Here is a 12,746-nt window from a genome sequence, read left to right on the forward strand (position 1 = left end):
TCTGATTGTTAGGAAACAATTGGTAGGCGTAAAAAGATGCTGAGGAATGTGTGCATGCTATAAGCTGCACTTTGCCCACACTGTTGAAGAGCCAGAGTTTTTTTAAAAAAAAAACACACACATCATCTTTGTTGCTAATAAGGCCCTGAGGAAATGTGAACTGCTGAACCCAAAACAGATGCTCAAGATAAGGATACAAAGAGAAGCAGTACTTTCCATTTCTTCTTCACCTGCATCCCTCAACAAAATTCAATTTGGGGTGTGTGACAAGGAAGTGTCTTGTACCAGAACTCTAGAGCTGCTTTCTTGCTGTGCTAAAAGACATGTTGCAGCCTGCCATGCTAGTAGACATCTTTGTGTGTTCCCCCCCATTGCCCCCAGTTGCAGACCCTTTTCCATAAGAATAATTGTTAACCATTCATTTATTTGGAAAAATAAATATGAGTGTGATCACTGTTGTACATGAATAGCACTGTTTTAGTTAAATAAGCTACTTCACCCATTTCTTGAATGCTGAAAATAGATAAAATTGTATGTTAGACTTTTTAGATTTTTCACACAGCAATATCAGTGACTTCCTGAAATAGCTATTATATAGTTTTGTTCTATTTTTTATTCCTAAAGAAAATACTAAAATCCATCTTTTTTAGGCCAACAAAAAATCCTTAAGAGTTTACTGTAAATTCTCTGGAATAAAATACTATTAAGGCATAAAGGCACAGAGGAAAAATGGGAGATGAATAAGACATGTATCTGACATCTACAGTTGTAATCAGAATTATTCAACCGCCATTGTAAATCACTTTTACTGTCAGGATTTATAGACTTTCAACTGTCTGTAATGAATATATCAAACTAAAGCAATTGAAATAGCTCAGCACAATGAATGCTTCAAGTGATTTCCTCAGATTCAACTGAAAATGCAACTTTTAATGAATTCTCCAGTCTCAAAATTATTCAACCTCTTTCTGGCAAGCGTCTTTAGTATTTAGTGGAGCACCCTTTTGCTGTTATGACCTACTGCAAACGAGATACATAGCCAGACACCAGCTTCTGACAGTGGTCCTGACTTAGCCCATTCCTCATGACCAATGGCCAATTGAAGCTGATACTTCAATGATTCCATCTTGCCTTCCACAAATTACAGGTTTCCAGTGCCAGAGGATGCAAAGCAGACCCAGAACATCACCAAGCCACCACCATGCTTAATTATAGGCAGAGTGTTCTTTTCAGCATATGCTTCATTCTTCTTCCTCCAGACCCAGCTCTTATCCATCAGGCTGAAAAGTTACAGTTTTGTTTCATCCACATAATAGAATCCCAGAACTTCTGTGGCTTATTTATATGATTTTGAGCACATTGGAGCTGACTTTTCTTGTGCTTTTGGATCAGTAGTGGTCTACATCTTGGAGTCCTGGTGTGAAAACCTGCTGTGTTAGTACACACCTTACTGTGCACACTGAAACCTCAGTGGCTGTTGCCACCAAGTCTTGCTGCAGGCTTTGATAGTTACTCAAGGGTTTTTTCTCATTCTGCCTTTTCAGAAATCTGGTTGCAGGCATTGGTGGTTTTCTTTTACTGCCCTGTCCAGGTAGTGTAACTTTGAACTTGTGAACTATGCTTCCAACTGTATCTCTGGGAACACCCAGTCCCTTTGCTGTAGCACCGTATCCTGTGCCTTGCTTGTGAAGGGCAATGATTTCTTCTCTTTAACTTTTTGGACCCTTCTTTTGACTTAGCCATATTTCGAACATGCAGTCAAAAGTGACACACTTTAAACCCCTAGCTAGTTCAGGTATTTCATGTATTCCAGCTCAAGCACATCTGGCGCAACTAATGAAGACCTTGATTAGTTCATCAGGTATGCTTGAGACAACACCTGTTTTGCATAATTGTTCTGTTGTGAGGGATTCTATTCAGGAGGTTGAATAGTTTCAAGCCTGCAGAATCCATTATAAGTTGCATTTTCAGTTGAATTTGGGGAAACCTCTTAAAGCAGTCATTGTGTAGAGCTACAGTGGTGCCTCAACTTATGAGCATAATCTGTTCCAGAAGATGGGCGTAACTCGAAATGGTCCTAAGTCGAAGCACCATTCCCATTGGAATGTGATTAGTCCATTCCAGGAAAAAAAATGACCCAAAAAAAAGAACCACTGCAAGCCCCATCGGAATTACCAAAAGCAAACAAGCAAAAATAATGCAAGCCCCGTCGGAACACGTCAGGGCAGGAGGAAAAAATACCAAAAAAAAAAAAAAAAAAAAAAAAAAAAAAAAAAAAAAAAACCAGCCAGCCCCATCAGAACACAATGGGGCTGGGAAAAAATACACAAAAAGACACACACACACACTCACACTCACACACACTCACAGCCAGCCTCATCAGAACGCGATGGGGCTGGGGAAAAACACTAAAACACAAAAACATCACAACACAGAAACAGAAACCACCACCCCCAACCAATCCTACAAAAGAAAGTAAATGTACTTACTCAGGAGCAGAAAGCAGCTCCAGGCAGTCCGAAGCCGCCTCCAACACACTCTAATTGTTGGGGCGAAAGCTATAGAGAAGCAATCTCTTCGCCTACCAACGGTTAGCAAATTTGAATTCCCCACCTTTTTTCTCTGCCCTTTTCCGGTTGCAACTTGAAGCTCCGGCCGCAATTATGCGGCTGGAGCTGGTCGCAACTCAAAATGGTCATATGTCAGGACGTTTGTAAGTTGAGGCACCACTGTATTTCAGTTGCTTTTGTTTGATTTGGTCACTGCAAACAGCTGAAAGTCTAAATTTTGACAATAAACCTGATTTGCAATGGGGGTTGAATAATTCTGATTACAACTAATTACAGTTTTGCAGTGAAAAGAGGGAGAAAATTGAGTATATTCAAATTACACTGTACTGGAATCTGAGATGCTCTCAGGTACTGGAATCATTCCATGAATTGCTGGGAAGCAGCAGCAAACAAAAGGAATGTTACTCTTTTTGAGAAATCTCAGTCCTCAGATCTGTCCTCTTCTTTAGGCAAAACATATTAGTTCCTTGAGAACAGAAGAGAAAATCAGAAAGAAACTAGACAGTATTTATATAAAGAAAAATGGAGATACTTTTCACATTAAAGTGAATTAATCTTTCAATTTTTCATTTTTGTTTCTTCAATCCACATTTAGCATGATGACAGAGATGATGGTGTAGATTACTGGGCTAAAAGAGGAAGAGGCCGTGGCACTTTCCAGCGTGGCAGAGGAAGATTCAACTTCAAAAAATCAGGTAGCAGTCCGAAGTGGACACATGACAAATACCAAGGGGACGGGCTTGTGGAAGATGAAGATGAAACAATGGAAAATGAAGACAAGGAGAGGCGCAAAGAAGAAAAGGTAGGTACTTTTTATTTATCAGTTCTTTCATTTCTTTGTATCTTGAGAGTTGAATTTTAAATTACCTAAGTGCTGCAGTATAAAAGTGTGAATACCTTTTTTTCCACAGGAATAATAACTCTGAAGAGCAGTTCATGCAGAAAGATTTGCGCCATCTACACAGCATTTTTGTTATGACTTGTCGTCAAATGAATGTAAGCGTTTTACTTAAAATTTTATTGTTAGCGAGTAGCTTAGTTATGTTTCTGTTTTGTTTTAATACCTTCACAGTCTCATGGAATAGTAATTGTTGATGATTATACAAAAGAAACAAGGGGGGGGAATGCAATACTGTTTGTCATGATCAGTTTTTTAAACGTTTGTTGTTAAACAAAGTGTACTCTTGCTTTGTCCAGATGATACAGTCAAAGCCCTGAGAACTGTACTTCATTGCCCCTTTCACACCTGTGTTTTACTATGAAGGAAAATACGGTTTCCACATCTAACTCTTGAGACAGCATTTTAAAATAAATCTGTATTATATCTCAGTACTATGTTGGAGTTAGTAATTTCCTGAAGTTTTTATTTGTATGGCTTATGTTTAAATTGTACAGTAATATTCCTTGATCTCATTTGGGGTGGGAGGGTGATACTTCTTTTATCTGCTGCCAGATTAATTGTGTCAAAAGTAAACAGTGCCACAAGATTAACTGTTTGCAATGTTTTCACAAAATGTACTGTTGATCAAGTTTGAAAATAGGGTTCTTTGCTACCTTTATATCTCATTTCCTGAAGACAGTATGTAAGTAGGTGGTTGTATGAGTCAGTTTGGGGATCTTATTAATTCTTTCATACATTCACATTTCTAGAACACGATGGGAGTTCTCTTCTCAACAGATCTAGATCTGACAAGTAGAGCTGTAGCTTAACATGTGCTACGTTTCTCCGTCCACATACCTTTACTGCTAATGGGGAAATGCCTCAAATGTGTGTGCAGCAGCACTAAAAGTAGCTTGACCTTCTTCACTCTCTTTTCTTACAAGAAGATTTATCCTACATTCCAAACCTTTAGGCGTACAACAAAGAGGTACAATATAGTGAAAGGTTACCTTTAATGCAAGCATGTTTCTGTGTGTTGTTTCAGAGTTTTTATTCCTAATAAACATAGTCTTATGTAAAGCACTGGATGTTATCTATTTATAACATTCAAACAATGTGTACAATGAGTATGAAATGTTATTTACTGGAATGTTAGAGAAGGTTCATTCACAACTGTTGTAAATATTGGCGAGGAATGTCATGGCAATAATGGTCTAACTTGTCAAAAGTATCAGTTTGGTCACAGTTTGTAAAACAATTTTACATAGAGGTTTTCTTTAGATACGTAATTTGAAAAGTAGAATATTGGAATATAATCCCAATCTTCAGTAGTATAAAGATGTGAACATTCTAAAAGGGGATAAGACTGTTATTACAGATTTAAAGTAAATAACAGAAACATTATATCTATATGTGTAAGGAGGAAGAAAACTGGACATTCCATTTTGATGTTTAAAAGCTGAATATTTATAATCATGATAAATTGTATTGCTTTTAGCACTCAAGCCATAACAATCAATGTAGTAAAACTTTATAATATAATAAAAAAGGAATAAAGGTTCCTTAAAAGTTAAAATAATTAGGCTCTTGTTCTTAAAATTGTACATTTAAGCATAACAGCATATTATCAACTTCTTCTTGTTGTTTAGTTAAGTCTTTTCTGACTCTTCGTGATTCCCATGGACCAGAGCACGCCAGCCCCCACCCCCACCCCCCGTCTTCCACTGCCTCCTGGAGTTGAGTCAAATTCATGCTGGTAGTTTCGATGACACTGTCCAACCATCTCGTCCTCCTTGGTCCCCTTCTCCTCCTGCCTTCACACTTTCCCAACATCAGGGTCCTTTCCAGGGAGTCTTCTCTTCTCATGAGATGGCCAAAGTATTGGAGCCTCAGCTTCAGGATCTGTCCTTCCAGTGAGCACTCAGGGTTGATTTCCTTCAGGATGGATAGGTCTGTTCTCCTTGCAGTCCAGGGGACTCTCAAGAGTCCCCTCCAGAACTCCAATAGCAAAAGCATCAATTCTTCGGCGGTCAGCCTTCCTTATGGTCCAGCTCTCACACCGTATATCACTACTGGAAAAACCATAGTTTTGACTATGCGGACCTTTGTCGGCAAGGTGATGTCTCTGCTTTTTAAGATGCTGTCTAGGCTTTCTTCCCAAGAAGCGGGTGTCTTTTAATTTCATGGCTGCTGTCCCCATCTGCAGTGATCCTGGAGCCCAAGAAAGTAAACTCTGTCACTGCCTCCATATCTTCCCCTTCTATTTGCCAAGAGGTGATGGGACCAGTGACCATGATCTTAGTATTTTTTTATGTTCACTATTTTTTGCGCTCTCCTCTTACTCTCATTAAGAGGTTCTTTAATTCTTCCTCACTTTCTGCCATCAGAGTGATATCATTTGCATATCTGAGGTTATTTCTTCCAGCAGTCTTAATTCAGGCTTGGGATTCCTCCAGTCCAGCCTTTTGCATGATGTATTCTGCATATAAATAAAATAAGCAGGGAGACAGTATACTGCCTTGTCGTATTCCTTTCCCAATTTTGAACCAATCAGTGATTCCGTATCCAGTTGTAACTGTTGCTTCCTGTCCCATATAGAGATTTCTCAGGAGATAGATAAGGTAGTCAGGCACTCCCATTTCTTTAAGAACTTGCTATAGTTTGTTGTTGTCCACACAGTCAAAGGCTTTTGTGTAGTCAATGAAGCAGTTGTAGATGTTTTTCTGTAACTCTGGCTTTCTCCATAATCCAGCGCATGTTAGCAATTTGGTCTCTAGTTCCTCTGCCCCTTCAGAATCCAGCTTGTACTTCTGGGAGTTCTCGGTCCACATACTGCTGAAGCCTACCTTCATGTCTGGCTCAAGGTCATCAACCACATTATCTGGGTTGTCCGGGGATTCCAGATCTTTCTGGGATAATTCCTCTGTGTATTCTTGCCACCTGTTCTTAATGTCTTGTGCTTCTGTTAGGTCCCTACCATTTTTGTCCTTTATCATGTCCATCTTTGCACGAAATGTTCCGTTAATATATCCAATCTTCTTGAACAGATCTCTGGTTTTTCCCTTTGTATTATTTTCATTTATTTCTTTGCCCTGTACAGATATCAACTTACCTGTAGTTTAATAATTCAGTGGTTGAAAACCTGTTGCTTAGCGTGCCAGGTCCAACTAGAGTAAACCCATTGTATCTGTAGTGAGTCAACTCTATAAATTCCATTAATTCAGTGAGCTTACTCTAGTTGTGACTCATTACACTAAGTAACAGGATTTCAGCCAGTATATGATATTGAGGGATTTGGAGTACAGCAATTAATTTAACAATTAGCTTTGTTTGTACAAATGAGAATGTTCAGCCAATAATTAAAAGTTATTATTGAAGGAAAAAATAATTCAAGAATAATTAGAGCTGAATTTCTTGAAGGGAAGGGCTTCCAACACTGACCACATACATTTATTTTGGGCAACTTCTAGAGGGGGTAAATTTCCAGACTTCAATATTTCTCAAATATTGGATGAAATAATTTCATTTTGAGAATTTTTAAAGTCGGTGGGGGGGGGGTGCCAAGCAGCTTCTTCTCAAACTCTAGAATCTTAAAAGTGTTTTTCAGTTTTATTTAACACAATGAATATGAGCTGTCCAGAAGTCTGATGGAACACTAATATTAAATACTTAAAACAAGACACCTGTTGTAATGACTTCCATTCAGCTGACAATTTATTCATGTAGATGGGTGTTTCTGAAAACCATAACATTAGTTTTCTAATTTACATTGATTTTTTTTTGCAGTACACACCAAATGTATTGATATTTTTCAAATGCCTGCATTAGTAGCCTAAGCACAATTTTAACCATTGGCTGTTGTGTTATCTGCATAAGTAATATTCAAATGGCCTTTCCCCCTGATATTATATGGCAAAAATTATAATCATGGTAAATATTCTCCTGTATTCGTGTATAGATTGAAGAGCAACAATGCTAAGATGCAGCCTTGATTAACCTGTTTTGAGAATTTGAAGAGTTGTACAGGGGACCACAAATGTCCAATTTTACCTTTAAAATGATGTCAGCATATTTGCTGTAACAACCTAATACCCATATTCAGATTAAGTAGAATAAAATGCAAGTTTTAGTTACCTTAAAACGTTTGCTAATTAAATGTAGCAAAAAATCGGTGAACCAAAATTGAATAAATGCTGTCAGTTGTTCTGAGTCACCCACACCTCTAACTACAGGAAATATCTTGCATAAAGTTTTGTGATATCAAAAAACCTTTGCAGCAAAAGTAAATATACTGATCTGTAATTGGGTGGTTCATTTCATTCTCCTTTTTAATAAGTGGACACAACAATTAAGAGGCTTCATTCCTGGAGAAACTTAACTGGATCTGTCTGTTGGTGAACATGATAGCTAAGACAAGTTCACCAGTCCAGGGAAGATTTAAATATATTTAGTGGGGGGATAATATTTTCCTCTGAGGCTTTAATGTTCTTTATTGCAAAGATTAAATATTTTATTTCACTAACCATGAGATAAGACTACATGGGTAAAAGCTTTGACAATTCTCATGACACATTTAACCTTACAATCAAGCTGCATTGGGTTATTAGAATTTTTAAAAAGTGTTTGTCCCAAGAAACCACGGATATGTAAATAACAGAGTCATAGTGGACTCTCCCAGAGCCAGAAGCAGGTGCCAGAGCGTCCCCATGTGTTTCTCAGTGCCTGAATAAGCTCTTCTGGTGATTCTTTTATTGAGGCAAGTTTTAACCCCCAAAGGAGATACTCATATTATTGCAGAACTTGAAAAAAGCAAGATTGGATTCATTTACATGACCTAAGAGCATGCCTTAACTGCTTTTTCATATTTTGAGCATTTTCTGTCAAACTCTTCTCCTTTCATTTGTTTTTTAACGTTCTTGCATAAAAAGGCCTCAACACTATAATCAGTCATTGCAGGTTAATACCAATGCAGTACTGATATACAGAGCTGTGAAATAAACTCTTTTCCTCAGTTTGCCAAACAATTTATCATGCTGTAAAATCAGTTCATTTGGCTATTAAATGAAGTTCCTTTAATCCAGCCAGCATAGGCTTTTATTTTATCACACTTTTGAAATACTGTAGATTCATATGAATTATTTTGGTGTGTGTGAAGCCCATCTTGCAGTAAATACTGCCAAATGGACCAGCGCAGAGGAGTAGTGAGGCAGCAGCTGGCATCATCGCCCATCAGGACACAGTCTGTGGCTGATGATTTATTTTCCTGAGGAGCTGTGAGGAGGAACTGTGAAGCTGCTGCTAGCAGGTGCAGGACACAGAACTGAAGGTGGAAGACTTCTGCAAAGGAACAGTGGTTGGCGTTTCGCAAGCCTGGCCTTGCTGCTGCATCAGCCCGGCCAGAAAAAGGATCCGGCCAATCAGCTGAGCGTGAGTGAAGAATGGGACTCGAGGAGAGGCAGCTGGCCTCCTGCAGGAACGGTGGTGGCGCTGTACAAGCCTGGCCTTGCCACCCATCCCCTTGCAGTTGGACACAGGATCAGTTGTGCAAGAGCCCCCCGGGGAATATAAAATGACGAAAGAAAGCTTGAGTAGTGTGATCCAATCAATGGTTATTCAAAACTCTCAAGTAAATGTCTTAACGATAGCCTAGAAATAGGCTTCCTGAAAACAAAAATCATTGGTGTTTTGTGGGATTGATTACTTGGCAGGGTAAATGAAACTGGAAGTCTGATTTTCAGTGCTTCCACATTTCTCCTTCCGAATCAAAGTTAACAATAAGAACATGCATAGTGGTTTATATCCCACATGACTTTACATTGATGTAAATAAAGCTTGAAATGAAATCAAATCAGAATGCCAGTGTAACCAAGCCCTCAGTGTTTAATATTGTGTGACATCCACATGAGCTACTATCTTGCCATCTACTACTGTAAAACTCTAGAGATATAAGTTATGAGTATCCAGTGATTACTTTCAAGTTGGAATGCCACTGTAAAAATAAAAAGCATCTTCCAGAGAGTTGGGAGGGGGGATTAATATAAAATTAATCAAATCAGCTTCTTTCTGGCTTGAAATGAATTCCCCATGCTTATTCCCTTATTGAGGTTTCCATTTAAGATTATAAAATCAGATTTGTCAGCTGGCAAAAAAGTTCCACAGATATTGTTAAAAAAGCTTTTTATGTTTCAGCTTTGATTATAAAGATAATATTCATCCTTTACCCTTGAAGAGCCATCTCCAATATGAACTTTAAAAACCCCTAGCAATATCATTTGTGCCTTATGGGGTTTAACTTCAAGTTCCTAATCATAGGTTTCCAAATCAGACAAACAGTGCACATGATAAAAAAAAGCAAGGAATACAGAGAATAAGAAACATTACTGCTAGAAATGTATGATCAAATGGCATCCCAAGAACTTCAGATACCCTTATATTCTTTTATATTGAGTGACTTGCAGCAACTTAGATTTGTGCATGTTTCAAATGTGAAGACTTGGCTGTTTTTAACTGATTTTTAACTAATTACATTTTCCACTCTTTAGCAAATAACTTTTTATTTGAAATCTTCATGCAGTAGCAACTCCTTCCTGAAGTATGAAGGTCAGAATCCAATTGCCAGTTTATGCTTGCATAAAGGAAATCATGCAAGACTTAGCAGCAAAGTGCTGCTCATTTACAGGATACTGGTTGCAGGCCCACTTGTGGCATCAGAAGTGTGCTCAAGAATGCAACTAGCATCTTGTTAACGAGCAAAAATCTGCCACCACTGAAATAAGCCAGGTTCATTTTCAGTTGACCCAGTATTGTTGGCAGTGTTATTAAAGACTACACTTCCTTATATAATAAAAGTAGTTACTGAGTCATTTAATGGAATTCAGTACTGAGTATTTTCACAGGCAATGAAAAAAGTGTTTGGAATTGGCAGAGTTTGTGAGGAAAACTGAGGGCCACTTAAAAATAAAAATAAAACTTCCTCTAATAACTCAGCCGATAAAAATGGTTCCGTTGGGAACCTACAGAGGAGACTGAACCAGTCTCCCTTTGCAGACTACCCCTTATTTGTTAGTTTACCTCAACTGGCACATATTGTTTCAAAACATTCACTCAGAGACTGGTAATGAAAAAGGAAAAAAAGTTTATTTACTCACACTTCTTTTATAAAAAAACAAAATATATTGTGTGGAAATGTTAACTTGTTACAGCATTGAGTTTAACTGGTTAATTAGATTCATTATTAACTTGCTGACTGGTTACGTAGCTGACAGAATACTAACTGAACTCTGATTGGAAAAAAGCAGGAAAAAGAACTCTGAAGTAGAGTGGGAAACAATTGGTGGCTGTTGAGTTGCTTGACATTCACTGCAGCTGCCTCCTATATTAAACCTCTTAGAGGTATCATATGAGGGTGTAATATATCCAACAAGTACCTAAACTTGTATCTACACCTGATTAGAACAAGAAAATTAATCTCCTGCCTATCAATTGGTCTTCCATGGTTCAATGGTTTTTTCTGCTAATTCAGATTGCTAATGATGAAAGAGGCAAATGACAGCCCTGTGTTTCTGATATGGGAGTTTCTTACATCCATTCTCATTTTTTTCAAGGGGCAAAGCAAATTATGGCTTTTTCTTGCTGCTTGCCATTCACAGAATTAATTTCAAATGTGTGGGCACCTACTGGCTTGGGTTCTGGCATGCAATGATTCCCACCAATAGATCTTGTACTATTGAAATCCAAGAACATCTCAGGAATCCAAACCCAGGTTGTTAAGTTGGTTAAACTTGGTTTTCAGAGAGCAATCTGCTCACAGTAGACTGTCAGTTTTATAAACAATTTAAAAAGTTGAGATTCTGGTTTTTGAATACTTTCAAACACGTCTGACTGTAAGACAGTCACTGGGAATTTCTTCTGCTCTTTTGGTCTTCATTCTTATCCATTTATTGTCTTAAATTTGTGGTACCAGTTGTGGTTTTGTATGATTTTAAAAAAAGATAGTTGAAGATAATTACAGTACTTGGACATAAATATAATTGCATACCATCAGGTCAATCTTGATTTATCGTGACTCCTTCCAGGGTTCTGTAGGTGCAGAGTAGTCAGAAGTGGTTTTCCATTCCCTTCTTCTGGGACTGTGCAACTTACTCAAGGCCACACAGGAAGCCGCAGTGGGAAATCAAACTCCCAGCCTCTGGCTCTGCAGGCAGATACCCAGCTTACTGAGCTGTCCAGCCAGCAACATATTATGGCTGAAATCTTGCTATGCAGTTGTGCAAATAGCATAACTTTCAGAAGCAAACTACTATAAATTAATAAATCTCTGTAGACATTACCTATGGCATCTAAGACTTGCAGCTCAATGTGCAACAGATACCTGTGAAGATTTCTTAACTTACAGCACCTTGTGTATAAAAGTTATGTTTGCATAATTGCACAACAGGATTTCAGCCTATAAATGGATGTTATATTTGCTGTAAGTATATTGGTTTAGAGTTTACAAGTAACACGTTAGAAATAGTGTGTTACTTGTAGTTAACTCCTTTTTGCAATAATAAAGCTTCAGTTATGTACAATTAATGAGGGATGAACCTACTCCTTTTTGTGCTGTTACAGTAACATGTTCTGTGCCTTTACTTGTTAATGGAGTTTTGGCTTCACTGAAAGATGGAAGAGTTAAAATGACAGATGATTCAAGTGCTGGCTCATGCTGCAGTTTGTATCATGCTCCATTGCTAATTTCAACTGGTGAAGAAAGTGGAAAGGCCAAAGAAAACTGAAGAGGAAGAGAGAAGATTCTGAGACCGAGAGGAACAGAGCTTGGAGGCGATCAGAGGGGACAGTGACAAAGGAGGATATTTGTTAGGAGGGAGCAGTTTGATTAGTAGAGGAGGCCTCGGTGAAGAAAAAGAAATGGAAAACACTGTTTTGAAGTAGAAGGCTGAAAATTAAATGGAAGGAGTAGAAAAATGGCACTACAAACTAGTAAGGGTACTTTATTAAGACTTGTTTCATCCATGTATCCAGTTCTTCTGTTCAAAATAAAGAGTAATTATGTGTTACTAAATTAGAACCAGCAAAACTAAATGGCATCTGCAATTTTCTGTATAAGCGTAAAATAACCAAATCTTTAGTGTTTGGTGGAAGACTGAAAATCTTTGGCATTGATCTGCTGACCGTACTTTTAAAGGATACCCTACTTACAGAATGAGCAAGGCAGTAAAAAAGCTACTGCAGGTAAAGACTTCTGCTAAAAAAATGTTTTGAGATGCAGCGACAATCATTCTTTATATAGATGAACA

General features: G+C 38.0%; 1 protein-coding gene across 9 annotated transcripts in view; it reads left to right on the forward strand.

The window, feature by feature from the left end:
- The window catches only part of BCLAF1 (BCL2 associated transcription factor 1), a 31,848-nt gene extending 27,318 nt beyond the window's left edge, over positions 1–4,530 (forward strand). For 6 of the 9 annotated variants that reach the window (XM_020779436.3, XM_020779489.3, XM_020779480.3 and 3 more), the window contains 2 exons: positions 3,166–3,372; positions 3,482–4,530. In XM_020779436.3, coding sequence (XP_020635095.2) covers positions 3,166–3,372; positions 3,482–3,487 — 213 coding nt within the window. In that variant the 3' untranslated portion in view covers positions 3,488–4,530. The remainder of the gene's footprint in view (positions 1–3,165; positions 3,373–3,481) is intronic. The other 3 variants (XR_013540602.1, XR_013540604.1, XR_013540603.1) reach the window with 1 other exon arrangement.
- Positions 4,531–12,746: the final 8,216 nt, after the last annotated feature.

Source organism: Pogona vitticeps, chromosome 1 (genome assembly GCF_051106095.1).
Source record: "Pogona vitticeps strain Pit_001003342236 chromosome 1, PviZW2.1, whole genome shotgun sequence".
In the NCBI taxonomy this organism is placed as follows: Eukaryota; Metazoa; Chordata; class Lepidosauria; order Squamata; family Agamidae; genus Pogona; species Pogona vitticeps.